This window comes from Coenobita brevimanus, chromosome 18 (assembly GCF_032717465.1).
Source record: "Coenobita brevimanus isolate Jiangsu-jjx chromosome 18, ASM3271746v2, whole genome shotgun sequence".
Lineage (NCBI taxonomy): Eukaryota > Metazoa > Arthropoda > Malacostraca > Decapoda > Coenobitidae > Coenobita > Coenobita brevimanus.
This window is the reverse complement of record NC_136971.1, coordinates 9,050,567-9,063,694: the sequence shown is the minus strand read 5'-3', so window position 1 is coordinate 9,063,694 and position 13,128 is coordinate 9,050,567. Positions and strand designations below refer to the sequence as shown.

Below are 13,128 nucleotides of genomic sequence, written 5' to 3'. Positions count from 1 at the left end.
CTCATGAAGCTCTGTACCCTCAGTGCGGCCCCAGTCATGTCCAGCAAGAAGCCAGACACCACCACCATCCCAATCGTCGACCTCGGCAAGTTAGGTGAGTAACTAAACACTGATTCTAAGTTAGGTGTTATGGGTTACTTATCACTTACTGTAATTTACTAAACACTGTTTGGAAGTTAGACTCTGTTTGAGAAAGAAGCCCGTAAAAAAATTCTGCTGTCGGATCCGACCAATGACGGCTTCATCTCTTGATTATGAAATGTAGTTTTTCTTCACATTTATATAATTATTGCATTCAATCTTGTCATAGCAGCACAGTGTTCAGTATACTATGTGCCAAAGCCATGTTTTGTTTTATGGACAGGCTGAAAAGTTGTAAACAATTTTATTAATTTAGGTAACACCCTCTCCCTCCGTCATACATGAATCATCAACGTACAATCATAACATCTCAAGCTTACCAAATATATTCATTGGTCCTTCGTTTGCATGATACTGACCAACACAAAGTCCTGAAATTGGGGATCTCTGAACCAAGAATTGTTGAACTATAGGATGGGAACCATTGCGTGAGACGAAACTCTGATATTAAAAGAAAAAGAATGAAACATTAAGAATGAATAAAAATGTCTGTGAAGAGAGGTAAATTGAGACATACATAAATACATATACACATACATACATATAGGCATTAATATGATAATAATTATGGACATGTAGAATTACATGCAGTAGTATACAGGGTGTTCAGTAAATATGTAGCAAAAATCAGGGGGGGATGTTCCGGAGACGATACTGAATGCAAATTCCTAAATGAGCATATTGCGAAATCTCAATAGTTTGGGAGTTACAGCACTCCACAGATCTGCTCTGGATGTGTTGGAGTCAGGGGACTGTAAATGAGACGTCCATCATTTCAATGAGATTTATTAACAATATCATACAATATGCTAGACACTGGTACGTCATTCATATTTACAGCAAATGTTCACAACTCCGGCCTCCTTGCTCAATGCATGCTGCAGCCCGTTGCAGAAGTGGCTCACGACTTTATATTGGTAGCAACGATTTTCCACATCATCCACATGATCGACACTGATTTTCACCTATCTACCTGCCTACTTACAGTACATACCTCCTTATCTATCCTATTACATACATACATACATACATACATAGATGCATACATACATACATACACGAAGTAAAAGACGAAAAATAATTTTAAAAAACGAAAAATAATTAAAGCGTTCAAGAAGTCTTAATCAGCAAGATACGATCAGATAAGCCCCGCCGGTCAAATCGGGCCGAAGAGAGGGGGGAGAGGTAGATGGGGACAATCCCCGGCGCCCGGGCCAGACGGGGGGCCTGATACCTCCAAGATAGTGTTAAGTGGAAAGAAAATGTAACATATATCCTATATTAAGTGAATGGAGTGCAATTTGCATATATAAATTACTGCATGAATACATGAAATCATAGGATAATGTAATGTATTCATTTGTTTCTTTCCATTACACAATAGTATTTCTTCTTTTTCTTTACATAATATAGCCTACATGTACTATAATTTCCTTGTAGTTATTATCGCTGTTTTGTAGAGAATGAGGGGAAGGTGCTATGGCACACCAGAATTCTTTGGGCAGTACATCAGTGTGCCATTACACACTGGTTAGGAAACACTTTAACCGTGAGCTAGACATAGAGTACAATACTCGTATATTCAGCACAGTTTTCAGGAGAAGGGGGTCCCATTGTTGATAATCTTGCCCAGAGTCTGGTGATGGCTGTCGGCGGCCCTGCTCTCAAACGATGGTCGTACAATCGCTTTTCTAGATGTGGGATCACTTCTAAGTGGAGCGGCTCTGTGCACCTGTCTCTCACTAACGATCCCCGGACATGAGGTGCTTCGCTTTCATAGTTTTTGGCGACTTCATTCTCATCGTTTAACCATGTGCTTATTAATTACAGTCTCAAAAACTTTACCAAGAGAAGATGTGATAGCTATTCGTCTGTAATCAGAGCGATCAGAGGAACTTCCTTTCTCTGGAACTGGGTGAAGACTTATGACTTTATTTATCTATGGATCAATGTCATCCGTGTAGGTCGCTGCGGTTTTACGAGCCTGATTTTCTAAGTTCATGAAAAGAGGAGCAGGACAAGCGACACTACTTTTGTTGGTGACTGTGCTGTAAAATTACGTCCTTGGAGTGTAGGAATTAAACTATTGACCGTCATGTCCCCGCTGCTCTGTGTGTGTGTGTGTGTGTGTGTGTGTGTGTGTGTGTGTGTGTGTTGCGGTCACGTGATCAGTTTATTTACTCCTGTCATTGTGTGTTCATTTAATACCGTAAGCATAATAGGCTCTTTGGCAACTCATCCTTACTAGTCCATTTTTTTTAATTTGACACGTTAATATACCCTTATACGTTATCTGTTCAGTCTATGTCGTTACTAAAAATATATAATAGACATACAAGTGTTAAAGAAGCTGCAGTAGGTGAGGTAGTTTTGGGTCAAATAATGTGATGGGTGAGATAGATAGCTTAGAGTTAAATAACTGATAGATAACTAAGAAAGAGGGTGATAAAAAAAACCTTATTGTACCAGGCTAGGAAGGATTCTTAACACCTCTTCTTAGGCGAATTACTTTGAGAATTAAACGTTTACTGCTTAAGTGGAATGATTGCAATGATTTTAATGAATATTCTTGCGCCAAAACAGACCTAATTATCTTCAGTCGATGGTGTTCTCTAGGTACAGGTATTTCTCCCATTAGTGTAGTTTACCTATTTGTATCTTTAGAATCTGGTGTAGGTTAGAGATTTGCCTGTTAGGTTTATTAGTTTTAGTTTTTGTTTGTATTCAATTACGTATTTTTATGGGTTATATGAAAAACGAAAAAATATACCGTTATATTATAAAATATTAAAAAATCAATAGAAAATAATTAAAGTATACATATGAAGGTATATATATATATATATATATATATATATATATATATATATATATATATATATATATATATATATATATATATATATATATATATGCTTTAACGATCAGGGGCTTCGGCCTCAATGGCGAACAAACCACTAGAGGTTTATTGGTGACTGCATTAACACTCAGGCTCTTATGTCTCGCTCCCAAAAATGTAAAATCGTCTGGATAAACTGGAATACAATACTGAGCAGTTCCAATGATGACAGGTTTAACAAGGGAATTAAGCTTGTAATATTTTAAAACTAGGTCAGTGGCTCCTTTTCTTTCACAATTTTGTTTCTTATATAGTTTGAGTTGTAAGTGACTGAGAACGTGTATTTAGAAACTGAACTAACCCCATCGACCCCCGTAAAAATATATTATGATGAGGTCGAGGTGTTTTACTTGCAATTGTCAGGCTTCATTGTTGCTGCACTGTGCGATCTGTATGCATTATCATTTGTTTGGTCAGGTTAGACGAGGTTATTTTACTTTGGGAACACACACACACACACACACACACACACACACACACACACACACATTCCGTACCACCTACATTTCACATAAAAGAAAGAAAGAAGATGAAGGATATTAGAGAGAGAGAGAGAGAGTGAGTGAGAGAGACTTCCAAAAGATGAGTTGGTACCTAAAGTAGGTACTGACTTCAAACTCTTCGTCATGTGTTTCGAATAAAGTTTTTACCACATTCTCGGCAGGAACCCTCCTTCAGGCACAGGGGAGAGTTGAGGGGGGGGGGGACGGTTCATTGGATAGGATACCCAACTCCCTACTTTAAGGACTTGAGTTAGAATCTCGCATCAGTCAAGCTGCTGGACGTATTTTATTTTCCCTTTGTCCCTGTTTACCCAGATGTACAACTGGGGACCTGGATGTAACTTCGACTGTTGCCGCTAGTGTTGTAGGGGGAAGACGGAGAGTTATGCAAAAATTGATCATCTAGATGAGCCCTGCGCAGTCGATAGGCAGAAGTCTAATCTTTCTTCTTCTGCAGGCTTGGGTGTGGCTGGGGGCCCGAGCGAGGATGAGCTCCAGCGGGTGGCAAAGGAGCTGGGAGCGGCCCTGACCGGTGTGGGCTTTGTGTACCTCAAGAACCACGGCATTCCCAGCCAACAGGTGGGTTGGTGGGTGGCAAGGCTTTCTCCACTCTGACTTATTGGCTGTAACTATTTTTAACATCATCATCACCATCATCATCCTCTCTCTTTCAGGAAAGACTTCCATTTCACCAGTAGGAGGGATGGCTGTTTCCAGTCCTGCCTTCTCGGGAGTAGGCCTGAGCACTGTGTTGTCAAAAATGAGAGCGCCAAGGTGTGGACCGGAATCCAGGTTTTGGCGATAATTTTTGAAGCATGCGGTGGCGGTAGTACACGTGTGATCTTTATATCGTTGCTGACTCCACGTTGTATTTTGGGATGCAGACTGATCACATCCAACAATTACAGGTGTTCCATCAATGACAGTAAAAATCCAGGGACATCGCTCACACCATGGCGCACTCAGTTTATTAAGTATTTTGATCCCCAGTTTACAAGGGGTAATCGATTTTCTCCACTGTTGGCTTTGGGTATCTTCGGAGTGTTGTAGGACCTCTTCTTTCGTGATATATATTGTATTACATCGTTCTTTCGTTTTTTATAAAGGTTCCAACATGTCACATACCAGCGGTTCTCCGCGCTGCTCGCTCTCTAGCAGCCTCTTTGTTCAGTTTCTTATTGATGACCTAGGCCCCTTCAGTCTGAGGACATTATTTGCAGTTTATTCTTCCTGCGACCGAGTGATTATATTCAGCTTAGGTGATGGTGAAGGAGTTAAAGAAGCCTACATGCAGCTCTAACAGTTTGAAAAGTCAGTCCTGAGCCGAATAACACTTTTTTTTTTTTTTTTTTTTTTTTGAGGTGGCAAGAATGAAATATGAATAACGCTTTTGACCTAAAACAATTCTTTATCTATTAATATTTTGCATTTCTAAAGAGGGTTTTTTTTTTTTCTCCTCAGTTTTATCTTGGTGTTCTTTTTGTCGATGCTTATTGCCATATCCTTACGACTTTATTTCTTTGACTGGCCTGAATTTTACTATGCATGTTCATTCAATCAATCAATCAGTCAATCTATCCATGTATTGCAAAACGCCGTAATCCCCTAAGGGACGGCCACAAACAAATCACCTCCACGTCGTCCTGTCCTCTGCCATTTGGATGCCTTCCCTCCAATTTACACCCTTCTCTCGCATAGCTCTCTCCACTCCATCCCTCCATTTCATCCTAGGTCTCCCCTTCCCTCTCCCCCTCCACTTCACTCATGTAGACTTTACTAGTCAGTCTCTCATTCCTCATCCTCTCCACATGGCCAAATCATATATCAGAAGATTCCACATCCATATCACAATGGTCTTTTACTGCCTCATTTCTCTTTAGATAACCAGCCACATAGTTTACCACTATTATTATCGTTATTATCCGAATTCTAATTCCGAGCTAAAGTAAAAAAAAATGACATGTGATAGTTTATTATACAGTTAACATCTAGGCCTACAAAATTCATTTTAAAGGGACATTTCGTTCTACGAATATGGATACCATACTCAAATAAAGACCTTTTAATGAGTTCCAGTTCCGTTAGAAACCCAAGCATCATTCAAATGTGTATTTGTAAGTCGATTAAAAGAGTTGTTTTCCTAGCAAACCATTTAGTATTATCATCCACTAATTATACCTAAGGACCTATGTTCTGTGTTCTGTTTTCTGTGCTCTAATTGTGTTCCATCTGTATTCTGTGTTCTAACCGTGTAGAGTGTTCCAACCATGATGTATGTTCTATGCTGTAACTGCGTTCTAGTTCTAATTCTCTTTAACTGTAAATCTCTGTTCTATGGTCTTACTGTGATGCATGTTATAATGTGTTCTACGTTCTGTGTTCTAGCTATTCTATGTTCTGTGTTCTGTGGCCTGAGTTCTATGTTCTATCTTCTATGTTCTAAGTGTGGTTTAACCGTGATGTATGTTCTGTGTTCTATGTTCCGTGTTCTAACGATGACGTCTGGGTTGACAGGTGGAGGCGGTGTTCTCGAATGCCAGCAAGTTCTTCAGCCTCGGGAAGGAGGCGAAGCTGAAGTATGAGGCGGGACAGCCACAGATGCATGGCTATGTAGCCGTGGATAGGGAGAAGTACGTCTGAGAGAGAGAGAGAGAGAGACAGAGAGAGACAGAGAGAGACAGAGAGAGATGATCTAGTCTAACCATTTCTACTCGCTTACTTATTTTCTCATTTTATTCTTGCTATCTTCAGACGATTTTATTCAGCTTTCGAGACTTTTTTTTTTTTCCAAACGGGCGTGGTAGATCTAGCCCTCACAAACCCCTTTAGTACTAGACTTTTTTTTTCCTCTTAAGTTGAGTAAAGCTTCATGGTGGCAACAAGTATTGGTCAAAATGGGGAGGTGACACCAATCCAAGGCGTTAATCTTGCCAACAATCCTGCTGGCTATACACGGTGTTTGGTGTCTTGTAGTGAAGGAGTTAAGAAAAAAAAAAAAACTGATATCCCATTTCATTACCAAGGCTCCGTCTGATTTCATTCTCGTTACTGACAGACGATTTTAATCTGTTTGGGGGACACCTTTTGTGGTGTGAGGATCAGAAATTGTCTCCACTATACCATTTTTATTCTAACTTGGCTTACAACTGCCATATGCCCATCTTGAATGCTTAGTTGCAACAATAGTTTACATTAGAATATGATGGTAATCACAATTAAGTGTCCAGGAAAGGAGCAGGACCATAGCATTGTCTTATTCTGCTACTGAGCTTCGGGACATAGGTTGCAAGAAGGCTAAAATCTCTGCAGTGTTAAAGTAAATGAACTATAGCAGAGCCGCATGCCCCTGTCTGGCCTGTGCAGGGCAGCTGTTGTGGTTTGTTTAGCATAGTAATAGTGTTGTAGAGGGACGCCTTCACGTGATGGCACAGATATGACCAGCTGGCAACGCTGTTCAGTTATGCAAACGTCCCTCAATTCCCTTCCTGTCTTGCTGAAAGGAGGATGGAGTATTGCGGGAGGAGGGAAACTTCAGCCTGCAGTCTATTGGGTTCACACTCAGATGAGCATGGAGTTGCAATTTCTACGAAGAAACACACACACACACACACACACACACACACACACACACACACACACACAGTTGCTCTCACCACGTTAGGTGTGAACCAAAGGACGCCATAAGTTGATTTGTTCCTTTCCTCCCCGACAGCCTGGACGCCTCGGCCAAGTTCCTGGAGCTGCGTGAGGCATTTAAGGTGAAGGACATGAGCTACCCGTTGCCTGACGAGGAGGTGCCGGAGATGAGGATGGCATTGGAGACCTTCCGCGCCTCCTGCTGGGCCCTCGTATCCAACGTCCTCACCGCCTTAGCCATCGCTATTGGTAAGGCTGGAGGTCGCAGGAGAATCTCGTATGGGGTTAGGTGACTCCCAAGCATCTTCTCATCATATTAAAAAGCTCTGAACACTTTTTCCATACCAGCCTATTAAGTGACAACCTATCACTTCTTCTTTAACATTTATTTTTATTACTTGATGCTTCTTCTTATCATTTTATTATGAAAAGGCTCCTTGACATGAGGAAAAAAGCATAAAGTAGGAGTACTGTCAAGAGAATGCCCATTAAATAGCTCGTACATCCTTTCATCCATTGTTCCAGCCTTAGAAATCCTCTGCTTCACTTCACCGACTGAGACACATTTGAGACTTCTGGTCGCATGCTTACATAAAAAAAGAGTGTCATTCTAGATTTGTGCGATCGACACGCTCCACGAGTGTATTCTACAGTTTGATCGTATGTTTAGTCACACTTGAGGCGCCCGTTACTAGAAGGGCGTAACCACAAAATCCGTTTTGCGGAGATAAGGTTAAGCAGATAAAATATCTCTATTATGATGTATTAGATCAGATGAATCGACTAGTTGAGTGTTTTTCAATTACATGAATCTTACACCAAAACATTATTTTTGTAATATTTTATAGGCACTTGTTCAACAAACCTACTTACCCAACCCTCATGAAAATGTTACTGACAGGCAGAATTGTGTGTCCTTAAACATCATTAGTATGAGATTGAAAAACTTTAAAAAAATGATCGTACTTTGAGTTATTAATATTTTTTAATGAATTTTATAAGTCTGAATTTTACCAAAGGTTTAAATTTAGAACTGGGAAGTGTAGTCCACAATCAGATGAAAGTTTGGATATGAATGAAGATATTTTGTTTGTGAACAAACAAACAAATTATTCCGGATCACAACCAAAATCTAATCGACTGTTCATTGGGCCATACTCTACCCCTCAAAATATATATATATATATATATATATATATATATATATATATATATATATATATATATATATATATATATATATATATATATACATATATATATATATCTCGGAAATCCGTTCATAACTTTTTGAGTAATCCTGCTAAAAGATAGACAGACAGACTGACAGAAAGACAGACAGGCAGACAGACAAACAAACAAGCAAACCAACGCGGGGTAAATATTATATACCTCCTGGCGGAGGTAAATAATAAAATGATAATGATGATGATAGTGGTCGATTTTTTGTTTCCCCAAAGCCCCAGTTCTTCGAGGACTAGAAATTTCGAAATAACATTACCACCAGTAACTCAATAGTAGTACTACACCAGACCCGAGATTCATACCTCTTGAAAGGAGGAGTGTTAACATTAAGTGGAACATTATTCAGAAATAACAATCTAATGTACTGTCAGAGTAATGACTGCTTTTCCAAGTTTTGGTGAATACATAGCGAACTAGAAAGCACTCAGAGAGTGCATACCTCCGCCAATGTCAATAAGCTTTCAGATTTACTGTGATAAGTCTTTTTTCCTACCACACCGATACTTCTATGGTGTCACAGTGTCAGTCAGTTAATTCTTTAATTCTGCGATGATACTTTGCTCCGTTACAGGATGTGAGGGAGCGCAGACCCATGTTGACGCTAAGAATAAATAAATAAATATTCCTAAATAAATAAATAAATCCTACATCCGGATCCGGATCCATCTCAAAATCTAATGTTGTAATCTCTTCCATGACCCATTGTCCACCTATCCACCAAACTTGACATAAATCCGATAACAACTTTTTGAATTCTCTCGTCCACAACCAGACAAACAGACAGACAGATAGACACGGGTGAGTACATAACCTCCTCTAATGACCTGGAGGAGGTAAAGATTAAGCCATCCAAAGAACTCATCAGTTCTCTTAAAATTTGCTGTCTTTCGCTAGTTATTAAAATTTTTCAGGTAACTCCGTGAATATATTAGATTTCCCGCAGGAACATTTGCCGTAATATGCCACCACATTCTTGCTTAATATTCTGAAAAACTTTGTTGATTTCTTATCTTTAGGATTCAAAAGTCATTGCAGCTTTCTCTTTGTGTATGATTATGGGGTCGATCAGCATTTATGTCAAAAACTTTACCTAGGTCCGATTAAGGGTCGGATTCCAAGATGCATCTTACTCTCTGTGGCGCCTTCTTCTTAGCGATTTGTTATGCCCTTTACACCTTGATATTCTATGTTATTCATCCACATTTAATACGGACATGCTGTGCATCAGTAACATACAGAAGACTACTGAGATGTAATATACAGAAAATATCGCTGAGGAAGAGGTGCCGTCTAAAACACAGCCCCATCCATACTACATTCTCAGACCTGGAACGAGACTTCTTCACCTCAACCCACGAGGAGCTCTTCACGAACGGTGGTGAATCGATGACTTTGCTGCGGATAAACCATTACCCCACCGTGCCCGCCACCGTCCCGCCTAACACCATCCGATGCGGTGCTCACACCGACTACGGCACCATCACACTGCTCTTTCAGGACGATATAGGAGGACTCCAGGTCAGTTTAGGATAGGTTAGCTGAGATAAGGTCATGGGAAGTCAGGATACTAGTACATTAACCTATTAGGATAAGTGGAGTTAGGTGAGATTAGGATGGACTGCAACACCTAGTAAGACTCCATGTTTGCTTGGGTTAGGTTGGATGAGGTGAGGTCCTGATAGATTAAGATATATTAGCTTAGGATTGTGGATTAGGTAAGATTAGGATGATTTGCGCTCTCAGGAAGACTCCATGTATAATTGGGTTAGGTTAGATGAGATGAGATTATAGGAGGTTAGGATAAATTATATTGGGTGAGGATAGATCAGATTTGGATGGATAATATCACCACCACACGGACGACATAGGAAAACGCCAGGTTTGTTTGGGTTTGGTTAGATGATGTCATGTTATGCTTTGTTAAGTTTGGTTTAAGTGGGATTAAATAAGGTTGAGTTGGATAAAATCATTGCAGATGGTGTTAGATTAGCTTCAGTTAGGTGAAGTTTTAGTAAGTGAAGTTAGGTTGTTCTAATGTAGCTTAGTGTAGGTTACATGAGACATACTATTTCAAGCTTTATATTAATGAAAGATATTTCAAGGTCGGTTAGGTAATCTTTGGCATGATTTACAAATGATTTTGTTAGTTCGTATAGGGGGAATTAACGTTGGTTAAGTCTGATTAGATTATGGATAATTTTGAATGGAAATTGTTTAGTTGCACTGAATAAGTCAAGTTCAGTTTTGTTAGGTCAGATCTGACGAGGTTATGGACGATTTAATGTGGAATTTCTAGTTCCCACTGAATAGGTAAGTTAGGAGGGTAGGGAAGGATGGGGAGGGTGGAAGGTTGAAGGGTGTAGAGAAAGAGAATGAAGAGTAAAAAGAAACGAGGGAGAAATGGGAAAGAAAACGAAAAGGGAGGAATACAAAATGAATGAACTAATAGGAGAGTCAGGGATACGTAAAGCAAGATCAGGAATGAGCTGTTGTTAGGGATGGGACACGGAAGTCACTTATCACCAAAAATACAAACTGCAAACTGCTGTCCCATTATTTAAAAAAAAAAAAAAATGCGTAACTATCTTCCGTTCATTGATAAGTTACAGTAGCTAAATGTAATGAAAGAAAAGTATTCGGGACCCGAATGCTCATCGCCCGCTAAATTATGCTGTTGGCCAAGTCCAAGATTTTGGCCATATCTCGATACCCTGAAGGTTTCAAGATGATAGCTCAAGCCGTTCATGAGATATAATGGTGCTAAAGTCGGGCGATAAAAGCTAGTTGACCTTTGGCAGCCATTTTGCTGACTTTGACATTGACTTCTAATGCCCATTTTCGGATTCGTCCAAGATTTTGGCCATATCTTGATACCTGAAGGTTTCATGCTGATAGCTCAAGCCGTTCTTGAGATATAATTGGAAAACACACACACACACACACACACACACACACACACACACACACACACACACACACACACATATACATTCACAGAGGCAGGTAAAAACATTATCGCTCCACCTTGTAAATGTGGGCGATAATAATGGAAGGTTAATGTGTTTAGCTGCGTGACGTGGAAGGGCGATGGGTGGACGCCACGCCCATCCCGGGGACCATCCTAGTCAACGCTGGGGACCTCCTGCAGTTCTGGACAAGTGGAAAATATGTAGCCACGGTAAGTTGGAAGTTTGAATAGTTTTTCTGTTGTTATTCTGAAATGATGGTTTTGAATAACCCCCTCCCCACCTCTCTCTCTCTCTCTCTCTCTCTCTCTCTCTCTCTCTCTCTCTCTCTCTCTCTCTCTCTCTCTCTCTCTCTCTCTCTCTCTCTCTTTATTCCAGCGAACACCAGACGATTGTATTCAACTAAGAGTGAGTCATAGGAACCCGAGTGGAATAAAGTTATCTGGTTCCGAGACACATTGATTTATTTACTTTTATATTTGCCTCACTTCTGGGCAGTCGGGAAATACGATCAACGGTGCAGGGTTCTGTTAATCTCTTCATGTGTACATCATATTTATGTTTGTTAGCTCCAAGATAAATTGACTGGGTTATTGTATTCCCTAATGCATTTTACGGGTGCCACGTTAGACCTGATTCTGGAGGACTGGCTTACCTTGAGCATTATTTATTCATTCGTATATTTATTTATTTCTCACCACTAGAAAAAATAAAATAAATATGGAGACAAAAGGTCGACTATAATTTCACTACATTTACTTCACAAGTAAGGTATGTTCGTCACTTTCCTATTGTGACGAATTATCGAAAAAGGAATCATCTTTGTGCAGAGAAACCATACCAAGCCTCTCTCAGCTTAGGACTATTAGGCAGCTGAGGACATGAGTAGAAGTGGTCGAATATTAAGGAAACTTACTTTACTGATTGCACATGCTTATTAATCGTCGCTGTCTTGTATATCATCATCATCATCATTATCATCATCATCACCATCATGACCCTGTTGCATAAATTCGTCATCCGTCACACACGCTGGATTCTTTCTCACACTCACTCCACACACTCTTTCCTTCCTTCATTCATCCACTTTCTTTACTTTTTCTATCAAACTTTTTTTTTTTTAACATACGGTACTCGATCCATTCTCACACATTCCTCTCTCACACGCTCACTTTTCCTACTTTCTCTCAATCCCCCTTCCCCCTTTATTTTCAATCATTTTAAAATTTCTCATACATCCACATTTTCCACACATGTTTTCACACACACATACAGTACACTATTTCTCGCTCTCACATATATCACAAACTCTCCTCACACTCACTCTAAATTCCCTGTGCGTCTCACACTCACATTCTCACACCATTATTCACACACTTTATCACACACTGTCGCTCTCATTTTTCACACTTTATTCTGTACACACACACACACGCACACGCACACACGCATACACACACACACACACACACACACACACACACACACACACACACACACACACACACACACACACTCATAATAATAATAATAATGATTATAATGATGTTCCCAGGAGCACCGCGTGATAATCCCAGAGGAGGAGGTGAGGCGTCAGTCCCCCCGCCAGTCAATTGCTTTCTTCGTGCAACCGAACGCAGAGACCCTGGTTCGCCCCCTTGACGGCTCCAACACCTACCAGCCCATCACAGCAAAGCAGCACCTCCTTAATAAATACAGGATGACTTACACCTACTGA

The 13,128-nt window shown here is 40.1% G+C and overlaps 1 protein-coding gene across 1 annotated transcript; it reads left to right on the top strand.

Annotated features, from left to right (window-relative positions):
• Nucleotides 1-36: 36 nt before the first annotated feature.
• On the top strand, nt 37-13,128 carry LOC145391357 (uncharacterized). Its single transcript, XM_080265954.1, has 7 exons — nt 37-94; nt 4,001-4,122; nt 6,058-6,173; nt 7,256-7,428; nt 9,749-9,942; nt 11,492-11,602; nt 12,946-13,128. The coding sequence occupies exons 1-7, from the start codon at nt 37-39 to the stop codon at nt 13,126-13,128; spliced, it is 957 nt and encodes a 318-aa protein (XP_080122080.1).

Bases quoted from the DNA above. Each gene is read 5' to 3' on its own strand.
- LOC145391357 (XM_080265954.1), top strand. From the start codon at position 37: ATGTCCAGCAAGAAGCCAGACACCACCACCATCCCAATCGTCGACCTC. The intron at 4,123-6,057 runs GTGGGTTGGTGG...CTGGGTTGACAG, and splicing joins ACGGCATTCCCAGCCAACAG to GTGGAGGCGGTGTTCTCGAA. The intron at 11,603-12,945 runs GTAAGTTGGAAG...TGATGTTCCCAG, and splicing joins GTGGAAAATATGTAGCCACG to GAGCACCGCGTGATAATCCC.